General features: G+C 51.6%; 1 protein-coding gene across 3 annotated transcripts; it reads left to right on the top strand.

Annotated features, from left to right (window-relative positions):
* Positions 1 to 51: 51 nt before the first annotated feature.
* On the top strand, positions 52 to 19,070 carry AGTRAP (angiotensin II receptor associated protein). 3 transcript variants are annotated; one of them, XM_061382712.1, is made up of 5 exons: positions 52 to 174; positions 13,310 to 13,344; positions 15,866 to 15,971; positions 16,819 to 16,993; positions 18,368 to 19,070. In XM_061382712.1, the coding sequence occupies exons 1-5, from the start codon at positions 148 to 150 to the stop codon at positions 18,469 to 18,471; spliced, it is 447 nt and encodes a 148-aa protein (XP_061238696.1). In that variant the 5' UTR covers positions 52 to 147; the 3' UTR covers positions 18,472 to 19,070. The 3 variants fall into 3 exon arrangements, with proteins under 3 accessions (XP_061238696.1, XP_061238695.1, XP_061238697.1); XM_061382711.1 differs by having other exon boundaries at positions 16,819 to 17,014; XM_061382713.1 differs by lacking the exons at positions 52 to 174; positions 13,310 to 13,344 and adding an exon at positions 13,356 to 14,431 and having other exon boundaries at positions 16,819 to 17,014.
* The last annotated feature ends 2,593 nt before the right edge of the window (positions 19,071 to 21,663 follow it).

The raw sequence follows: 21,663 nt of genomic DNA, 5'->3' as shown, positions 1-21,663 counted from the left end.
GACCTACTCACGTGGCCCCCCAGCCCAGCTGGGGTTGGAGCGCGGGCAGAGGGCAGTCGGCGGGGCGGGGCCGGCAAGTTTGCTTCCCGAGTTCGGAGACCAGGAGCCCCCGCGGTTGTGGCGCAGGTGCTGTCCGGCTGGGTCGCGATGGAGCTGCCAGCCGTGAACCTGAAGGTGGCGATGGGCGGGGCGGGGGTGGCGCGGGGCGGGTCTCCCGGAGCGTGTTGGGTATTTGCGCTTTTAAAGTAGGATTTTAGAGGTGAAAGGACCGAGAGTCTGGGGAAAGTGGAGTGGTGGGGAGAAAGAGAAGCAACAGAGGCCAGGTGGAAGGAGGTGGGGAGATAGACCATACCAGGGAGACTGATCCAGAAGGCCGGCAGGAAAGACCGAGAGGGAGCTGGAGGAGGGAAGCGGCCGTCTCTTCCCGGAGTCAGACCGGTTCTGCTGGGAGCGCTGAGCCCCTGAGGCTCGCTTTGGCCTGCGCGCCCAGAATTTCTCTGGAGAAAGGGGAAGGCGTGTCGGGGAGGGACCCACGGAGAGCCCGAGGCTGGACTGGGAGGCAGGACACTTCCCCTCCACCGAGAGAGGGGTAAAGTTTTCACCTGGACCCCCAACACTGCCCTTACCGCCTCTTTTGTTGGGAAGATCAAGTTAAGGAAATCAGATGATCCCAGACAGATGGTTTTTCAGAGTTGATAGATTCAACGTCTTTATTTCTTAAGCAACACAGACACCAATAGAATTTACTCAAAAGCAGAAACCCCCAACTTTGCACATTTAGGAAAACACTGTAGCTCGCTGGGGTGTCTTCATTTCCTGAGCTGTAAGAATGCCAAAGGCTGTTCTTCTTTTTCTCCCCGCCCTCCCCCAGCCCAGTGCTTCTTGGCCGGGTTTGCCACTGAGAGGCTGAAGCCTTTAGCTTTGGTCTAGCTAAGCTAAGTTGCTTCAGTCGTGTCCGACTCTTTGCGACCCTATGGACTGTAGCCCACCAGGCTTCTCTGTCCATGGGATTTTCCAGGCAAGAATATTGGAATGGGTTGCCGTGGCCTCCTCCAGGGGATCTTCCTGTTCCAAGGATTGAACCTGCGTCTCCTGTGGCTCCTGCATTGCGGGCAGATTCTTTACCAGTGAGGCACTGGGGAAAGGTGTTAACCTTGGACCAGACCTGCCATCTGTGGCCTGGGTACAGTTTCCTTTGAGACTGTATGCAGGAGTACCCTCTTACTCACCCTTGACAAAGCATTATGCACCCATGGTGTCTGGTACTAAAGTAATGTAAGAGATAGATGACTACAGAACAATACATCATCCATATTTGGATTATTAGATACGGTCTGTGCTGTGACTTCACTTGGGCACATTTCCTTAATATTGAACACTTGCTTCAGCAGACCTCTCTGAGGCTTCCAGTCAACCGCTGCAGGGGGAGAGATGGCTGTGACAAGGGAATGGGCTTGGATTGAAGGTTTAGCAGGGAAGAAATTTACACGAGGGCAATTGAGGTTCGTTGGTATCAACATTCACTCTGTTCCAGGCTGTGTGTGGTTGATGCCGACTACCTTTGCTCTGATTAGAGATTTGCCTGAAATAATTATTAAGGGGGAAGGAGGAAAGGGACAGAGGGGCAGGAACTGACAAGGGAGTGAGCCCTCATTCTTGGGGCATCTGTGGTGTGCCAGGTTATTAAATCGCATCAACCTTCTGAGATTTTTGTAGTTGAGCCAACTTCAGCTCAGACCAGATAGGTAACTTGTCAAGGCCCCACAGAGATTAAGTGACAGTCAGAATTTGAACCCATCAGGGTCAAACTTCAAAGCTGTGTCCTTTCCTGGCCACCATTAGGGCCGACTTCTGCTTTGACAGTTAATGCCCAGTGGGAGGGCTTAGTCTGTTTGTGGCCTTTTTTTTTTTTTTTTTGAGAAACTTTATGGGCCTCACAGGCCACACGTGACCACAGATGTGAGCTTTGCTGGCTTTCAGTGCCCACAGTGAAACCGCTGGTCCTTTCTTTGACTTGAGAAATAAAACACCATATCTCCAAGGGTCTTAGCTGCTACCAATCAGAGACAAGTAAGTGCCGAGAAGTCGTGAACAGCTAGGGTTGCCAGGTAACATTGAGGACATCCAGTTGAGTTTGAATTTAAGATCAACAATGAATAAATTTTTTTAATCTAAGTATGAAAAGTGAAAGTCATTCAGTCATGTCCAACTCTTTGTGACCCCAGGGACTCTACAGTCCATGGAATTCTCCAGGCCAGAATACTGGAGTGAGTAGCCTTTGCCTTCTGCAGTGGATCTTCCCAACCCAGGGATTGAACCCAGATCTCCCACATTGCAGGTGGATTCTTTACAACTGAGCCACCAGGGAAGCCCCAGAATACTGGAGTGGGTATCCTGTCCCTTCTCCAGTGGATCTTATATCCCAGGCAATATTTGGAACAGTCTAGAAAATTATTCATTATCTGAAATTAAAGATTAACTGGGGGTTCTGTTTTTGTTGTTGTCTTTTCTGGCCTCCCATAGGAGTCTAAGTGGGATATTCTGAGATCAGAACCCCTTGAGAGCTCAGAAAATGCCCAACCCCCTGACCCTGCACTTACCCGTGCCCTCCTTTCACACATTCCTGGGGCATTGGCTCAGTGCCTGCTTGTGCCCAGCCCACCCACAGTAGGCAGTGGTGCCAGGTGAATAGAAGCAGCTGCCCCGGGCCCTCCAGGTAGTTCCTAACCCAACGCCACACATGAGGCAAGTCCTGAGCTGAAGGAACGTCATTGTGAGAGTTTAGAAAGTTCTAGACTTGGGTTCATGAGGGCTTGTGAGAAAAGGCCCTTGGGAGGAGGGTGCAAGGGGGTAGTATAGCACGAGGGTTAAGAATTCCAGAACCTGACTGCACAATAGTCATGGATGGCCTTGTCTCGGGGCTTCCCAGGTGGCTTAGTGGTAAAGAACGCACCTGTGATGCAGGAGACATGGGTTCAGTCCCTGGGTGGAGAAGATCCCCTGGAGTAGGAAACGGCAACCCACTCCAGTATTGCTTGTCCATGGACAGAGGAACCTGGCAGATTACAGTCCATGGGGTCACAAAGAGTTGGACACGACTGAAGCAACTGAGCACATGCATAGCCATGTCCCGGAGGCTGACTACCTAGGAGGCAGTGTGTTGAATGTTTCACACACCCCTCCACCTCTACATAGCCACACAACACCCCCATGGAGCATTATTGTCCTCACTTTAGAAGAGCAAGCGGCAGTTGTGAGAGCTCAGGTGATGGCCTGGAGTCACACAGCCCTAAGTCATGGAGCTTGGGTCTGATCCACATACTTGGCTCCAGCAGCCACACAGTCAACCACTGCCTGCCTCTGCCTCCCCTCTCTGGCAGCCCTGACTACTGCCCCCTGGGCTCAGCCCTTGGGGCTCCTTGGGGATCTTGCTGCCTCATTCAATAGGCCACTGAATGTTTGCACAGGACTAAGAAATATATTCTGGGGTTTTTGTTTATTTTTTGTTTTGGCCACACCACACGGCTAGTGGGATCTTAGTTCCTCGACCATGGATTGAACCTGCCCCCTTGGCAGTGAAAGCACAGAGTCCTAACCACTGCCCCTAACAGGAAATTCCCAGGAAAAATATATTCTGTATATTAATCTGTATGGAGGGGGATTCCCTGGTGGTCCAGGGGTTTGGACTCCGTGGTTTCACAGCTTGGGGCCCAGGTACAATCCCTGGTCAGGGAACTAAGATCCTGCAAGCCTATATGGTATGGGCAAAGAAAAAAAACATTCTTTATGGTGACCTCAAGTCTGTCGACCACCTGGCTAGGCAGTCCCAGCCCCACTGCCATGAGGCCTTCAGTGACAAATGAAGGGTCTGAATCCTGGTCCAAGGACCCCTCGGTTTCCCCTTAGCCTTCCTTCCTCCTGGTCAGACATACTCATTTCCATCCACTCTTCCCTTGCTCTTCCAGATCCTAGCACTGTAGTACAGTGGGTAGAGCACAGGCTTTGGGACCAGTCAGATCTCCCTCCAAGGCCAGGCTTTGCTGCTTACCAGCTGTGTGACCTGAAGCAGGTTTCTTAAACTCTCTGAATATCAGTTTCTTCACAATAAAAAGAGCATAAAAATAGACCCTACCTTCTAGGATGCTAAGAGGAGGATCCAGTGGTCCAGGAGGTGATGTAGCTTCACAGTTTTGTTGTTTTTTTATTTTAATCTTTATTTTATGTGTTTATTTTTGGCTGTACTGTGTCTTTGTTGCTGTGCAGGTTTTCTCTAGTTGCAATCAGCGGGGCCCAGCCTCTAGTTGCGGAGCATGGGCTTCTCGCGGCAGTGGCTTCTCTTGTTGCAGAGCACGGGCTCTAGGGCACACAGGCTTCAGTAGTTGAAGCACATGGGCTCAGTAGTTGTGGCCCATGAGCTCAGTTGCCCTGCAGCATGTGGGATCTTTCTGGATCAAGGGTCGAACCAGTGTCTCCTACATCGGCAGGCGGATTCTTTATCACTGAGCCACCAGGGAAGCCCACATCATGTTTTTATTAGCAGAAAAACTCAGACCCAAGCGACTGATTCTGCGATTTGCATCTGGGCTCTCTTGTCATACATAACTGTTTGGGCCAATGAATCTCTCACAGCCTCAGTGTCTTCATAAGTGAAACATAAGGGTTAAAACTCTACCCCAGACAGTCACAAGGATGACATGGGCCAAGTGTTCAGGGCAGTGTAGATATGCGGCAGGTACATCTGCATCAGTAGCAGGGGTTGCTGTTGGTGACATGGTTTCAGGATGACTGTCTGCAGAGGTTGTGGTTGTTGTTGTTCAGTCGCTCAGTCATGTCCAACTCTCTGTGACCCCATGGACTGTAGCCCACCAGACTCCTCTCTCCATGGGATTCTCCAGGCAGAATACTGGGGCGGGTTGCCACTTCCTTCTCCAGGGGATCTTCCTGACCCAGGGATTGAACTCAGATCTCCTGCATTGGCAGGCGGATTCTTTACCACTGAGCCCCCAGGGAGGTGCTTACAGTTATTTCATGGAAACATCCAGTGACTGTCAGATGCCTGTCTCTTTCTGGTTGAGGCACCCCTTTGGGACACGAGGGTGATAGATGCTGCCTTCATGTCACCAGGGAGGAACCCAGGGCTCCAACACAAAAGGAGGTGGCTCCTGGACCAGAACTCAGGTCTCCTACCCCTAGTCCAGCATCTTACAAGCCCCTGCTGCCATGGCCGGTCTCTCTCTCCCTTGGTCTTCTGACGCATTGAACACTGGCTGGGAAAGGGCCAGGCAGCCTGCCAGGCCAGGCGCTACATGAAGAGTCCAGGAGCTCAAGTCTCTCCTCTTGCCCAGCCGGGAGCAGTCAGGCCTCCGGGGCACATGCTGGGCACATGCACCCCTCTCTCCCCCATCTCTGTGGCCGTATCTGAGACTCCCCAGTATTCTCTTGGTAACCAGAAACCTCCCCCAGAGCCAGCAGACAGTTCTTTTGTGCTGAGATAAGGGCTGTGGGAGAGGGCAGGGCTGGTTTGGCTGGGTTCCTTTTTCTTTTTTAATTTCTATTGAAATGTGTTGTTGTTTAATCACTAAGTCATGTCTCTTTGTGAGCCCATGGACGGCAGCACACCAGGCTCCCCTGTCCTTCGCTGTCTCCTAGAATTTGCTAAGATTCATGCCCATTGAGTCAGTGATGCTATTTAGCCATCTCATCCTCTGCCACCCTCTTCTCCTTTTGTCTTCAATGTTTCCCAGCATCAGGGCCTTTTCCAATGAGTCGACTCTTCACCTGGCCAAAGTATTGTAGCTTCAGCTTCAGCATCAGTCCTCCCAGTGAATATTCAGGGTTGATTTCCTTTATGATTGACTGGTATAATCTCCTTGCAGTCCAAGGGACTCTCAAGAGTCTTCTCTAATACCACAATGCAAAAAGCTTCAATTCTTCAGCACTCAGCTTTCTTTATGGTCCAATTCTCACATCCATATGTGACTACTAGAAAAACCATAGCTTTGACTATACGGACCTTTGGTGGCAAAAAGATGTCTCTGCTTTTTAATACACTGTCTAGGTTGGTCATAGCTTTCCTTCCAAGGAACAAGTGTCTTTTAGTTTCATGGCTGCAGTTATTGAGTATGGTTGATTTACAATGTTGTGTTAGTGTCAGGTGTACAGAAGAGTGAATCAGTTAAACATATACCTGTATTCACTCTTTTTTAGATTCTTGGCTAGGTTTTTTGTTGGAGCTTTCCTGCACATTCAACCCCTCTGGGCCCGAGTGGGTGTGCCCTCCCATTACAAAGATGGGGAAACTAGCCGACGAGGCTTAGTCTTCATGGGTTTATTTTCCCACGGCTGAAGAGACGTACTCCACTGGTGCTAATTTCCTAAATATTGAGCAAACAAAAGTGATGTTGCACTGAGGGGAGGTGTGTCTGCTAAAGGCCCACAGGATTTCCAGGTCATACTGTTTTCTTCTCCAAAGAGAGGGCCTAGTTTGGGGGCTTAGCCAGGTGCTCACTCCATATTACAGGCTTTTCCGGCTCCAGGAAGTACTTTATCCCACAGATTATAGAATGGTTTCCTCACAGGCTTTCCTGCGTGTCGCTGCCTTTCCTTTTCTGGGATCCGCAGGCCAGGCCTGGAAAATCACATGGATGGAGGAGCCTGGTAGGCTGCAGTCCATGGGGTCGCTAAGAGTCGGACACGACTGAGCGACTTCACTTTCACTTTTCACTTTCATGCATTGGAGAAGGAAATGGCAACCCACTCCGGTGTTCTTGCCTGGAGAATCCCAGGGACAGGGGAGCCTGGTAGCTGTGAGCAAGGAGTTAACCAGGGACGGGGGAGCCTGGTAGGCTGCCGTCTATGGGGTCGCACAGAGTCGGACACGACTGAAGCGACTTAGCAGCAGCAGGCCAGGAGCATCCGTTTATTAAAGACCTGCTGTGTGCACAGTCTAGAGGTGGGAACCAGAGCATTTGGGAATGAAGACTGTTTCTGAGATAGAAGTTGAGGGAGGGAAGGACTCAGTGTTGATGTTGGGGAGTGGAGAAGTGATATATATGACTGTGACTCCTTCCTTGGTTTCTTGTCTTAGTTAAAAACCCAACACCGGGACCACCTGGCTGGCCGCGTGTGGCAGGTCCCTTCCCCTCTGTGGGCAGGACTTCCTGTCAGAGAGGACCGTGTTTTGCTCTCAAGATAAAGATCAGAATTCTCTCCCACACCTCCCAGGCTCAGCCCTGCCCCCCAGCCCCACCCCAGCTTCCTGTCCCTCCTCTACTCTCCTCTTCCACTCCAACCACATGGGCCTCTTTTCAGTCTCCAGAAGGTTCCATGCTACCTTCCGTCACAGAGCCTTTGCAGGTGCTGTCCCTTTGGCTCGAAATGCTCTTCTTTCCCCCTCTGTCCCTGGTTAACTCCTTGCTCACCCACTTCATCTCCCCTGAAACATCATCCTTCAGAGAAGCCTCCAGTGCTCCCCTCCTCTGATGCAGAATGAGGGTCCTTTTCTTCGCCATTACTTCCTTCTCAACAGACAGTCTGTTCGGACCCGATACTCCTTAGGTAATTTTTTGGTTAGCAGGTGTTCCCCCCGACCCCACCCCGACTGCCAGGTGTCAGTTCTGGAAGGGCAGCCTAAGACTGCATCTGCCCGACTTACCTTTGAATCTGCAGGGTGGAGGCCAAGCAGGTGTCAGCGATGCCAACTTAACCTGTAAATGATTAAGTAACCTGGCACAGTTTGATCACCCTTCTTCAGTCCCTGCAGCATCCTGGATGGCTCAAGTGGTAAAGAATCCACCTGCAATGCAGGAGTCATAGGAGGCATGGGTTTGATCCCTGGGTTGGGAAGACCCTCTGGTGGAGGACATGATAACCCACTCTGGTATTCTTGCCTAGACAATCCCATGGACAGAGGAGCCTGGCAGGCTACAGTTCATGGAATCTCAAGGAGTCGGACATGACCGAGCACACATGCACTCGTTCTTCCATGTGCTTAGTCAGTCGTGTCTGACTCTTTGCAACCCCATGGACTGTAGCCCACCAGGCATCTCTGTCAGTGGGATTCTCCAGGTAAGAATACTGGCATGGGTTGCCATGCTCTCCTCCAGGGGACCCTCCCAACCCAGGGATGGAACCCAGGTCTCCCGCATTGCAGGCAGATTCTTTACCATCTGAATGACAAGGGAAGCCCAAGAATACTGGAGTGGATATAGTTCAGTTGAATCGCTCAGCCGTGTCCAACTCTTTGTGACCCCATGGACTACAGCACACCAGGCTTCCCTGTCCATCACCAACTCCCAGAGCTTGCTCAAATTCATGTACATTGAGTCGGTGATGCCATCCAACCATCTCATCCTCTGTTGTCCCCTTCTCCTCCTGCCCTCAATCTTTCCCAGCATCAGAGTCTTCTCTAATGAGTCAGCTCTTCGCATAAGATGGCCAAAATATTGGAGCTTCAGTTTCAGCTTGGGCTTCCCTGGTCACTCAGCTGGTAAAGAATCTGCCTGCAATGCGGGAGACCTGAGTTCCATCCCTGGGTTAGGAAGATCACTGGGAAGGGAACAGCTACCCACTCCAGTATTCTGGCCTGGAGAATTCCATGGATTGTATAGTCCATGGGGTCACAAAAAGTTGGAAATGACTGAGCAACTTTGATTTTCACTTTCTTTCAGCTTCAGCACCAATCCTTCCAATGAATATTCAGAACTAATTTCTTTTAGGATTGACTAGTTTGATCTTGCAGTCCAAGGGACTCTCAAGAGTCTTTTCCAACGCCACAATTCAAAAGCATCAGTTCTTTGGTGCTCAACTTTATTCATGGTGCAACTCTGACATCCATACATGACTACCGGAGAAGCCATAGCTTTGACTATATGGACCTTTGTCCAAAAATGTAACGTCTCTGCTTTTTTACATGCTGTCTAGGTTTGTCATAGATTTTCTTCCAAGGAGCAAGTGTCTTTTAATTTCATGGCTGCAGTCACCATCTACAGTGATTTTGGAGCCCAAGAAAATAAACTCTGTCACTGTTTCCATTGTTTCCCCATCTATTTGCTATGAAGTGATGGGACTGGATGCCATGATCTTTGTTTTTTGGATGTTGAGTTTTAAGCCAGATTTTTCACTCTCCTCTTTCACCTTAATTGCTTTCTGCCATAAGGGTGGTATCATCTGCATATCTGAGGTTATTGATATTTCTTTCCGAATTCTTGATTCTAGCTTGTGCTTCTTCCAGCCCGGCATTTCACATGAAGTACTCTGCATATAAGTTAAATAAGCAGGGTGACGATTTACAACCTGGACATACTCCTTTCCCAATTTGGAACCAGTAAATTGTTCCATGTTCGGTTCTAACTGTTGCTTCTTGACCTGCATACAGATTTCTCAGGAGGCAAATAAGGTTGTCTGGTATGCCCATCTTTAAGAATTTTCCAGTTTGTTGTGGTCCACACAGTCAAAGGCTTAAGTGTAGTCAATGAAGCAGAAGTAGATGTTTTTCTGGAATTCTCTTGCTTTTTCTATGATCCAACAGATGTTGGCAACTTGATCTCTGGTTCCTCTCCCTTTTCTAAATCCATTTTGAAGATCTGGAAGTTCTCAGTTCACATACTGTTGAAGCCTAGCTTGGAGAATTTTGAGCATTACTTTGCTAGTGTGTGAGATGAGTGCAATTGTGCAATAGTTTGAACATTATTTGGCACTGCCTTTCTTTGGGATTGGAATGAAAACTGACCTTTTCCAGTCCTGTGGCCATTGCTGAGTTTTCCACATTTGCTGGCATATTGAGTGCAGCACTTTCACAGCATCATCTTTTAGGATTTGAAGTAGCTCAGCTTGAATTCCATCACCTCCACTAGTTTTGTTTATAGTGACGCTTCCTAAGGCCCACTTGACTGCACACTCCAGGATGTCTGGCTCTAGGTGAGTGATCACAGCATCGTGGTTTTCTGGGTCATTATGATCTTTTTTGTGTAGTTCTTTTATGTATTCTTGTCACCTCTTCTTAATATCTTCTGCTTCTGTTAGATCCATACCATTTCTGTCTTTTATTATGCCTATCTTTGCATGAAATATTTCCTTGGTATCTCTAGTTTTCTTGAAGAGATCTCTAGTCTTTCCCATTCTATTGTACTCCGCTGTTTCTTTGCACTGGAATGGGTAGCCTATCCCTTTTCCTGGAGATCTTCCCAACCCAGGAATTGAACTGGGGTCTCCTGCATTGCAGGCAGATTCTTTACCAACTGAACTACTAGGGAAATCCACTCACTCCTCAGTCCCTGGGGAAAACCTCAGAAGACTAGTTCTACTCTGCCTCGGTTTCCACATCTTTGTAATAGGAGGGCACATACACTCAGGCCCTGGGTGGAACAACACCTGGCTAAGTCGGGATTGAATCCTGGCTCTGCTCTGTGACCTGGAGCAGATTACTTACCGTTGAGCCTTGGTTTTCTCAACTGTAAAACGGGGGAAATTGTGCTTCAGAGGATTGTAAGGATGAAATGCGTTCACAGGCAGAAAAATCTTATCTTGGTGCCTGACACATAGGAAGCACTCATTAATAAAGGTAGGTAGTGACCAAAATTCCTTCCAGAGCTAGCCTTCTGTCATATTGTTCTTGTTCGGTTGCTGAGTTGTGTCCAGCTCTTTGCAACCCCATGGACTGCAGCACGCCAGGTTTCCCTGTCCTTCACCAACCCCTGGAGTTTGCTCAAACTCATGTCCATTAAGTCGGTGATGCCATCCAACCATCTCACCCTTTGTCTTTTCCTCCTGACTTCAGTCTTTCCCAGCATCAGGGTCTTTTCTAAGGAGCTCTTCACATCATGTGGCCAAAGTATTGGAGCTTCAGCTTCAGCATCAATCCTTCCAGTGAATATTCAGGATTGATTTCCTTTAAGATTGACTAATTTTATCTCCTTGCAGTTCAGGGGACTCTCAAGAGTCTTCTCCAACACCACAGTTCAAAAGCATCAATTCTTCAGCACTCAGCCTTATTTATGGTCCAACTCTCAGTCATGTAGGCTCAGCTTTTTTGGTGTCTTGAGACCTCTGTACAGTCAGGTGTGTTGGTCCTTAAAGAGCCATTCTGCTAGTCCTTTGTAGCTGGAAGAGGAGTTCTTTAGGGGTTGGGGACCACAGTCTGGACTTGGTTCACTTAACCTGAGCACTGGGGGCAAGTTGGGGTATCCTGGCCATCTGCCCCAGATGTCATCTGCCCCCCACCCCGTGTGGAAAACATCCATGTGTGTCCAAGCCCAAAGAGCTTCTCTCTCTAGCACAAAGGTTAGGAGCCCTAGTTTTGGAGTCAGACTTCCCATTTAATTACAGTTTTGCCATCAGTGGAGTCATGATCAACTTAATTTACCTCTGAGCCTGGTTTTCTTGACTGTAAAATGGGAATGATTCTAGTATCTGCTTCAGAAGCTCAGAGAAGGTCATGTGAGACATTGGGCCCAGGCCTGGCACGTTGCAGATGTGCAATAAATAATAACTCTTTTTTTTTTTTTTGTCTGTACTGGGTCTTCATTGCTGCGTGCAGGCTTTCTCTACTTGCGGTGAGCTGGGGATACTCTCTAGTTGCCACACTCAGCCTTCTTCTTGCTGTGGCTTCTCTTGCTGCACAGGCTCTAGGTTTGAGGCTCAGTAGCTGTAGCACGCAGCACCTAGTTGCCTCATGGCATGTGGGATCTTCCCAGACCAGAGATCGAACCCGTGTCCACTACATTGGCAGGTGGATTCTTAACCACTGGACCACCAAGGAAGTCCAATAGTGATTCTTCTAGAAATGCAGCCAGAGTTCCTTGCTGCAGGTGGCATCCTCTCCTTAACACCCCCCACCCCTTTGAGCACAAGACTAGAAACCTGGGCCTTTCACTGCAGTCCTTGCTGTGTCCGCCCTTGCTCTCTGGGCCCAGCATGCCGCCGCTGCCTCAGGCTCTTGGCATCCTTGAACCCTTGGTGCCTGGAGCAAACTCCCTTAAAGGTCCTTGTCCACCACTGGACCCTACTCTGCCGTCTCGCCACCACCCCCGACCTCAGCCCCATCCCGGCCCTACCCCTCCTCGGGGCTCTGGGTGTTGTGTCCTTGCCTATGCTTCTGGGACACCTGAACACCCTGGAACATCCCACTCTCCCTCCCCTGTGCCTGGCTGGTCCCCAAGTCCCCTTTAGCACCAGCTCCGAGTTTCCTGCTGCTTCTCCCTGCCTTCCCCATAGCATCCATCTGCTTCTTCCTTCCTTCTTCTCTTTCTTTTTAAAAAATATTTATTTGGGACTTCCCTGGCGGTCCAGTGGTTTAAGAATCCACCTGGCAATGCAAGGGACGTGTGTTCGATCCCTGATCCAGGAACTAAGACCCCACATGCTGAGTGAGCCACTAAGCCCTCGCGCCGCAACTAGAGAGCCTGCATAACACAATGAAGATCCCACGTGCTGCAGGTAAGACCCGACGTAGCTAAAGAAACAAATGAATAAATATTTACTGACAGAGATCTTTAGTTGCAGCATATGGGATCTAGTTCCCCTCATCAGGGATGAAGCCCTGGACCCCCTGCATTGGGAGCACAGAGTTTTAGCCACTGGACCACCGGGAAAGTCTAATACTATATTCTTTACTTGCTTTGCAATCAGGACTCTCTTGATTTCTGGGAATAGAGACCAGTTCCAGTAAAGAGGGCTGTCTCTGAAGGACATATGTGTCAATAAAAAGGGTGGGACAGTGCACGGACTCTTAGTATAAATCCTAACATGTTACCTTCCTGCAGAAAAGCTCCTGGTGACTTCTTCAGCGCCCTTGAGATGAAGTCCATGCTCCTTGCCGAGGTCCTCCAGCCCCACCTTTCCCCTCTGGTCTCCTGCCCCCGGGCTGCTCTCCCATTCCTTGGATGCACTGGGCATCTGCTCAGCCCCACACGGCACCCCAGCTCCAGTGTACTGAAATCAGCCTCATTTGAGCCCCTTCCAGCCATCGAGGCCTCCTCTGGTTTCAGAAGAGATTCCCAGGTTCCCCAAAGGAGCTTCCAGCTTTAGAAACAGGAAGGGGTGTGGGTGTCAGCTGCCCCAAGGGACCGGGGAGGGGTGACCTGGCAGTGTCCTCTGGCCTGACCTGTGCTCTTCCTCCTTTTCTGCCACTGTTGGGGGCCACTCTCTTGCTGGTGTTTGAGCAGACATCCTGAAGCCCTCTTAGGTCCTAGGCAGGGGCTTCTGGTGTTTTTTGGTTCCAGAAGCTTTGCTGCCCATTCATCCTACCACCATGGTGGTCACAGTCGCAGTTCTCTTCTTTACCTCACCCCCTCTTTTTTTTATGCCACAGGCAATCCTCCTGGTTCACTGGCTGCTGACAACCTGGTGAGTGAGTGTGGGTGTCCAGTTCTGGGTCCCCCTGGTCTCCCGAGATCTGGGTCCACATGTCTCTCTGGGGTCTTGTCCACGTGTATCCTGGGTCCTGTCCACATGTATTCCTGGGGTCTTGTCCATGTCTCCCGACCCGTTCCAAGACTAAATAGCTCATCTGTCAAGATCATCATTAGCAAGCTCCTGTGTCTCAAGGATGTTGGAGGGGCAGGTGGTACACAGAGGCCTTTGCCATCACTGACCCTCGGAGCTTCTAGCCCTCATCCTCAGGAAGACAGCAGCCCAGGGGGCAGTACTGACAGCTCAGACCTTTCTCCAGACACTACCTAAGCCCTTTGGGGCTTGGCATCCCTCTGGTTCCTCCACTAGGGCCTTTGCATCTGGGGCTGTAAGGTGCTGAAGCCTAGGGGCTGGCCTCTCATACCTTGCTGGGGTGGATGTCCGGTGGAGCTCTGTGTGTCTGTGACCTTGGGTGAGCCACTCAAACCCCCTGAGTCATTTTCTCAGCTATAATGTGAGAGTATTACTGACCTTCCCACTTATCCTCTTAAGTCATCTAAAGGTGAAAACACAATTTCTGAAACCATAATAATTGCTGACATTTATTGAGGGTGCCTTCTGGAGGTTAACTCAGCAGCTCAGCAAGTAGACACATGATGAATCTGAGTACGAGGGTGAGGTCACTCACTTAGGCGTGGACCCTCACCATTTCATACCCCCTGCCCAGAGACAGTAGACTCAGGATTTAGACTGACCCTGGTCATGTCCTTAGCCCTGCCGTGTTCCAGCCGGGTCACCTTCATCAAGTGACTCCACTTCTCAGTACCTTGGTTTCCATCTGTAAAATGGGTGCAAGGATGCACGGCCCTCAGGAGCTGTGAGGAAGAAGCATGGCCTTGCTCTGCTCACCAGACACTGCCCAGGCCTACACAAGGGAGGCCCGGGGACCGCAGGGTGATTTTCATCATTACCTTCTGCTTTATCTGCTTTATCTGTTGAGTTTCTGGGGAGATTTTTCTGCCCGACCAAGACTGGAAACCATTGAGCTCACGTGTGCATTTTGCAGACGTGGAAGTGCAGTGTATGTGTTCGTGGGTATGAATAACAGGAGCAGTGATCATCATGGTTAATGGCCTTGGAGAGCAGAGTGAAAATCCAGATTTCTCAGGCACACTCCCCAAGACTCTGAGTTAATGAGTCCAGGCTGGGGCCCCAGCACTTGCTTTCTCAAAACCAAAAAATGAGATGACTGATTTCCAAGTAAGCCCCATGGTGCTCTGCACTTAACTGCTTTGCACATGTTTCCCATATGGTATACTTCAGGGAATGTCATTTATATTTATGAAGCACCCCACTCTGTGCTTGGGCCGTCCAGGTGGGTAAGAGCATGGCCTCTTGAGCCAGACTGCCTGGATTTAAATCTCAGCTCTGCCACTTAGCAGCTGTGTGACCTTGGGCAAGTTCCTTGACCTCTCTGGGCCTCAGTCTCCTCATCTGTAAAATGAAGATGACCGTAGTGCCTCTTTACAAGGATTGTTAACGCATATGCACATAAATGAACCCATTGAAAGCACTCGTGACTGTGCCAGATACTAGTAAGGGGTCTGGGTTAACTATTCTTTTCTTTGAATGGACAAACAGTTTAGTTAGTAGCGATGCCCTGCAAGATAAGAGAGTGGGCATTGTGTTAGAAGGTGGTCCTTACAGTGGGGCAGTCAGGGAAAGAGTCTCAGAGTTAACATATGAGCTGAGGCTAAAATGACAAGAACGGACCAAGTGTTCAGGTAGAGGGAACGGCAAGGCAATGGATGGGAGCTATAGGCTGGGCTGTGTCATCAGACCCCACAGGACCCTGTAGACCATGATCAAGGGTCTGAATTTTATTCCAAGAAAGTGTTGGAGGACTTTTAGCAGAGAAATGACATCCCCTGATTTACCTTACTGGTTGCTGTTTATGGAGGAGTTAATAAGTGTCTCTAGTGGTGAAGAATTTGCCTGCCAGTGCAGGAACGTAGAGACACAGGTTTGATCCCTGGGTCTGGAAGATCCCCTGGAGGAGGGCATGGCAACCCGCTCCACTGTTCTTGCCTGGAGAATCCCATGGACAGAGGACGCTGGCAGGCTACAGTCCATGGGGTCGCAAAGAGTCGGAAACGACAGAAGTGACTTAGTATGCATGCAAGCGCATTTATGGAATGACCAGGATGGGGCAGGAGTGGAAGTTAGGGGAAATGGGGAGAGGCTACAGTGAAATGCTCAATCCCAGTAGGAGAAGATGGTGGTTTGGACCTGGATGGATATGGCCAGATTCCGGATCCATTTGGGAAGCAGAGCCGATGGGATGTGCTGACATTTTTGGCACATGGGTGTGAAGTAGGGGAATGGAGAGGGGAACGAGGCTGACTGTGGCCTCTACTCATGGGGGCCCTGAGACAGCGCCCCAGGAGGTGACCTGTAGGAGGGGTGGGCACCTAGAGGGCACCTCCTGACTTGACTCAGGTGCCTCCTCCCGCAGGGGCTGCATCGTGTTCCAGGGCCCCTATGCCTGGACCAACTTCCCCATCCTGGCCTTGGGCGTGTGGGCCATGGCGCAGCGGGACTCTGTTGACGCCATAAGTATGGTAAGCTGGGGGAGCAGCCAGGGAACCGGCTTCAGGGTGGTTGTAGGCCCAGCTCTGTCTTCCCCTTTCCCTGTCCTGTCTTCTCTGCCTTCTTTTTTCCCCATTTTCCATTTTTTAGAGTCCAGGCTCCCAGCCCACATGTATCTTCACTAGCCTGGCCTGCTGCTCTGCCTGCCTGGCTCAGAGAGTCTCCTCATTGTTTTCCCAAAAGGGGCATGGGGTGGATTCCCACCAGTGCCCCATGAGATTGGCCATTCCTGGAGGGCAGTAGGGCATGCGCCAGTAACCCTCCTTGAGGGCCCCCCTAATAGGGAGGGCCTCCCATGAAGAGGGAGCTCAACCACTTTGTGAGGTCAGAGTGGACACAGTCTGGCTAAACTGTCCTACCAGGAGCCCCCGGACACCCGCTCAGACCCCGTGGCTGTGAGCACCAGCACTGGCCTCTCAGGATGGTTAGAGACGGATTTCTTCGGTGGTGGAGATGGAACCAGTGAATTCCAAGAGACCTTCTATCTTAGAGGTTCTGAGCCCACGTCTTGTGCCTCATCATGGCCTCAAGGATGAGAAGAGTTGGGGGAGAGGACTCTGTCAGAGCCTGCAGGCTGGGTCCCAATAGGGACCCCATCCCTGCTCTCAGCCCTGCAGTCCTCAGTCAGGCATCTAGTCTGCAGAGTCCCACCTGCTGTCTTGGTCTGTCTTCCAGCAAACCCCAAGGACACAGTAGGGCACAAATGGAGCTTCCAGTCTGGTATATATGGTGGGGGGATGGGGTGACAGGGCAGCAGCACGCTCACCACCCTAATGACACTGTGGTCACCCCTCGGCCCTGTGCCTGGCTGTCTTGCAGTTTCTGGGTGGCTTGGTGGCTACCATCTTCCTGGATGTGATCTACATTGGCATCTTCTACCCGAGGTCCAACCTCTCGGACACAGTGCGCTTCAGCGCAGGCATGGCCATCCTCAACCTGATCCTCAAGCCGATCTCCTGCTTCTTCGTCTACCACATGTACCGGGAGCGTGGGGGTGAGCTCCTGGTCCACGTTGGTGAGGCCACCACCTCCAGCCAGCTCCCCAGTTCCCCTCCCACCAGCCCCGGTGCTGGCACTGCTGTCTCCTCTCCTCTCCTCGGTCTCTGCCTTGCCCGCCCCCCAGCCCCTGTCCCAGGGAGCCAACCTTGCCCCCTGAGACAGGGATTCAAGGTGCAGGGTGGGGCCTGGTGTGGGCTCTGGGCACTAGGCTGAAAGGTATGCAAGTTTCTGGTCTCCTAGAGGAACCCAGGGGTCCCCTGGCCATCCCTGCCTGGCTATGGTGCCATGTCCTTCTCTCAGCTTAAACATGGGTGTGACTGGGGGCCTGATCCCATAGGCACCTGCAGGGCCAGCTTTCCCTCTCAGCTCCCTCTAGCCCCATCGCTGGAACCCCCTTTCCTGCCACCTAGGGGTCTGGGCAACCAGGGGAGAGCCAGTGCTGGCCTGGGTCCTGGGGGCCCCAGCCAAAGCCAGCCCTGAGCTGGACCCCTGCTTGTTGCAGCCCTTCCCCAGCCCCCTGTGACACCGTTCTCATGTCCTTTTTGAGAGAAGTGGGGAGACCTGTGGTCTTCTGCCTTTCACTCTTGAGAAAAGTGGCCTGAGACCTGCTGGGGGAGCAGCTGGGTTGAGGACGGGAATGGCCCAGGGCTGCCCACCCTTGGCAAACCACAAGGCTGCCCGGACCTGCCCCGGGGTAGGGAGGAGCCAGCACTGTCCCTCCATTAGACAGATGAGGAGACAGAGGCCTGGGGTGCTGGGGGCTTGTTCAGGAGCACAGGACAGATGTAGGGAGTGAGGATGGGAGTGAAGGGTACGGCACCCAGAAGCCAACAGCCTGCCTGGCACCATCTGGGCTCTGCAGCTGCGCCAGCCCGGGGGCCTTCTGGAGGCTGTACAACGATGTCCACTGTCCAGGAGAGGAGCTGGAGGGGAGCCCGTGGGTCCGGAGCTGGGCATCCCTCGGCCAGATTCCTGAGCACGCGCTCCCAGGGAAGCACCGAGGCACAGTGGCTGAGCCCTGTCTTTTGCGCCGTGCTGCATCAGTTGGAATCCTAGTGTCCTTTGCTTCAAGCTTTATAATCTCAAGCAAGGCAGTTTATCTTTTTAACACTCGGTTTCCTCATCTGTAAAGTAGGGACAAAAAAATACCCTGCTCTATAGGGTTACAGGAGGACTGAATAAGTGATACATGCTAAAGGCTTGGTGCCTGGGGCTGCTGCCACTGTCTGTCCTGGGTACCTGGATGCCCAGCTCTGGCTTTTCTTGTTGGGGTGGGATTGGTGGTGGGGAGTAGGGGGACCTTGGTTTGGCCTCGTGGAATTTCCTAAGTCTTAACCCTTCATTTTTTTCTTTCTCTCCAACCCCCTAGGATCCCTTGGGCCCTCAGAGGAGCGCAGTTCCTACCAGCCAATCGACTCCTCAGAGGTGCCTGCCGACCCTGAGAGCAAGGCTCACGTGACCCGGGGATACTGAAGCCCAGCCCAGGGGCCAGTCTGACAAACTGTGGAGCCGGCAGAGAGGAGGACTCATCACCTTCTTTGTGCCTTGGACATCATCCTAGGGGGTGCTCCTGATCGCCCCCTGCTTTCTCAGAACTAACTTGTGTCCTCCAGTTCCCCATCTTAGGGATTGCCTGAGTCACGTGCCCTAAAAGGCCCAGAGCGCCTGTGCACATCTGTCCCCAATTCCTCGAGCCCTCTCCTCCCTTCCGGGTAGCCCACTGGTCCCAGGCTGGGAACTCTGGTTGCTTTTGTCCCCTCCACCCTTAGCTGCTCCGTGCAGGCCCCAGGCCGAGCCATGCCCGAGCCTGGCAAGATCAGGCCTCTAGGGGCCAGTGGTGCCCCCCCACCTCAGCCTCTCCTGAGGTTGGCCATGCCCTCCCGCAGGAGCTCTGAGAGCCTTGGGTCCTGCTCACTGCCAGGAGCACAGGGGTAAGGACCCCTGGCTTCTCACTACCTGGTCACTTGGAGCCTGAGGACCCCAGGGCTGGAGGCAGGAGGGGTCTGCAGCCCCTCAGACCCCCATCAACCTCCAGCTGCAGGCCACAGCATTAAAGGGAATTCTGCAGCCAAGTGTGTTTTGAGCCGTGTTTCCTCTCCTCTCAGAGCTGGGGCCTGGACTTGCCATTCCCAGGAAGCTTTCTGCTGTGAGTCTCCAGGGTGCCAGGGCTTAGGTGCTTGTTTCCTTGTGACAGGAGGAAACGGGGGCTTGTGACCAGCTGGGCCTGCCGGGTGCTCAGCTCTGGCCTAGCTGAGGCCGCAGGAGAGGGGGCACTGTCCAGTGTGTCAGTAGGCATCCATGTCTCTGAATTAAGTGACAGGTATTGGTTTGAATCCTGCTCTGCCACTGACTGTGTGCCCTTGGGCATCTCAACCTTTGGAGCCCGTGTCTGCTGGAAGAGGGCTAATAACCTGCCCAGAGAGAAAGAGACGACGCAGGCGAAATGTACAGTGCCTGACCCTCGGGAGGGCTTCCTAAATAACAGCAAGGTTTTTGGTGGGGCTGCTCCCTAAGGCCATGCTGATGTTGGTCAGTAGTCCAGGGCTGGCCTCCCCTGGCAGACCCGGTATCTTGGACTCAGAGCAAACTGGGACCACTGTTCAGAAGCTCCAGGGGTTTCGTGGCCAGGACCCTACCCCACCCCTACTGGGATGGGTATTGACCACTGGGCCCCAGGCATCTGGGCTTTGTCAGGCCATCCTGGCTTGCTTGTCCCTGGCACAGAGAGGTTAAGGCTAGGTGCACAGCCCCCACCGCCCCATTCTTCCGTATCCATCCATCCAAAGAGGCTGAGTGCCTGCCAGTGCTGGGCATGGGCCTGGGGCTACAGGGGTGAACTCAGGTCCTGCCCTCAGGATAACAGACACTGGGAGTCCTCTGTCAGGAGGCCTAAGCCCTGAAAAAAGGAACATGGGCCTCTGAAGAAGGGACCCAGGAATGCAGAGCAGCTGCAGCTGCAGCAAACCAGAAACAGTCTTTTAGTCAGATGAAGGCAGACAAATAAGCCGTGGTTCGTTCATTCTAAGGAATACTGTTCAGCAGTTCAGATGAATAAACCAGACATTTCTATCAATGGAGGTCCCCCCAAACATCGGTTGCAGAGTGGCACGTGCAATATGAGAGCGTTAGTGTGAATTTTAAAAGCTCATAGAAATACTTTGTATTGTTCATGGGTGTGTATGTAGTTAAGGCATAAAAGCGTTGACTAGAAGGACCTGTCTCAAGTTCACGATTGTGGCCTTGGGTGGGAGAGAGGGTCCAATTCTCTCCCCTACCCTGCCACCCCGCCCTCTAAAAAATTTTTTTGGGCTGCACTGGGTCTTCATTGCTGCACACAGATTTCCTCCAGTTGCAAAGTGGAGGTTACTCTAGTTGCAGTGCGTGAGCTTCTCGTTGTAGTGGCCTCTCTGGTTGCAGGGCACAGGCTCCAGGTACATGGGCTGCAGCAGTTCTGAAGTGGTGTGCTAGGTACACTACTTTCAGTGGTGCATGGGCTTAGTTGCGGCATGTGGAGTCTTCTGGGACCAGGGGTCAAACCTGTGTTTCCTCCACTGGCGGGTGGATTCCTACCCACTGTACCACCAGGGAGGTCCCCAGTTCTCTTTTTTATACCAGTTCCTGGCACATGGGAGGCTGGCAGTATATGTGCTCCTTGAACATATCAGGAGGCCACCATGGCTGCAAATGAGGACAGGAAGAAGGAATGAGGTCAGGGAGGCAGCGGGGGCCAGATGATGCAGAGTCAGAAGGTCATTTCAAGAACTTTGAATAAGACGGGAGCTGCTGGAGGGCTTTGGGCAGAGTTGGGCATGGTCTGATTTATAGTCTAGAAGGACAGTGTTGGACAGAGAGGTGGGGGTGGTGACAAAGAGCACCAGGCATGAGCTATATCAATCTAGGGGAGTTCTTCAGGTACTTCTGCCTGATAGGGATAGAACAGGTCAGGAATAGGTCGGAAAGATCCCTTAGAGAGGGAAATGGCAACCCACTCCAGTATTCTTGCCTGGGAAATCTCATGGACAGAGAAGCCTGGTGAGCTACAGTCCATAGGATCACAAAATAGTCGGACATGACAGCATAACAACAGGTAGCTGTAGAAGTTCTAGTAGGGCACTGTAGATACGGAAACCTAGGAAACGTTGGAAGACCACTGTAAGTTAATGATCACTCAAGAAAGCTATTGGAAGGTAGTGGAATTGTAGCCTTGCTAAACTATAAAGTCATAAATAAAGGCACAAGATATTCCCCAGGCCATTGTGTGTGTGTGTGGTAAGTCGCTTCAGGTGTGTCTGACTCTTTGGGACCCCATCAACTATAACCCACCAGGCTCCTCTGTCCATGGGATTCTCCAGGCAAGAATACTAGAGTGGGTTGCCGTGCCCCTCCAGGGATCTTCCCTGACCCAGGGGTTGAACCCACATCTTTTATTTCTCCTGCATTGGCAGGCAGGTTCTTTACCACTAGCATCACCTGGGAAGCCCCAAGGCCATTAGGTGAAAGAAAAATGTCACCTCTTTTCTTTTGATATAATAATCCTAAGAGATCAAGAAGAGATGGCAAGAATACATAGAACTGTACAAAAAAAGTCTTAATGACCTGGATAACCATGATGGTGTGGTCACTCGCCTAGAGCCAGACATCCTAGAGTATGAAGTCAAATGGGCC

The sequence above is a fragment of the Bos javanicus genome, chromosome 16 (genome assembly GCF_032452875.1).
Source record: "Bos javanicus breed banteng chromosome 16, ARS-OSU_banteng_1.0, whole genome shotgun sequence".
Classification (NCBI taxonomy): Eukaryota; Metazoa; Chordata; class Mammalia; order Artiodactyla; family Bovidae; genus Bos; species Bos javanicus.
The sequence above is the reverse complement of the archived record's forward strand: the minus strand, read 5'-3'. Positions and strand labels throughout refer to the sequence as shown.

Coding starts and splice junctions, on each gene's coding strand:
- AGTRAP (XM_061382713.1), top strand. CDS start 14,241: ATGGCCTTGCTCTGCTCACCAGACACTGCCCAGGCCTACACAAGGGAG. Junction 14,432..15,865: donor TGCAGACGTGGAAGTGCAGT/GTATGTGTTCGT, acceptor CTCCTCCCGCAG/GGGCTGCATCGTGTTCCAGG. Junction 15,972..16,818: donor CTGTTGACGCCATAAGTATG/GTAAGCTGGGGG, acceptor GCTGTCTTGCAG/TTTCTGGGTGGCTTGGTGGC.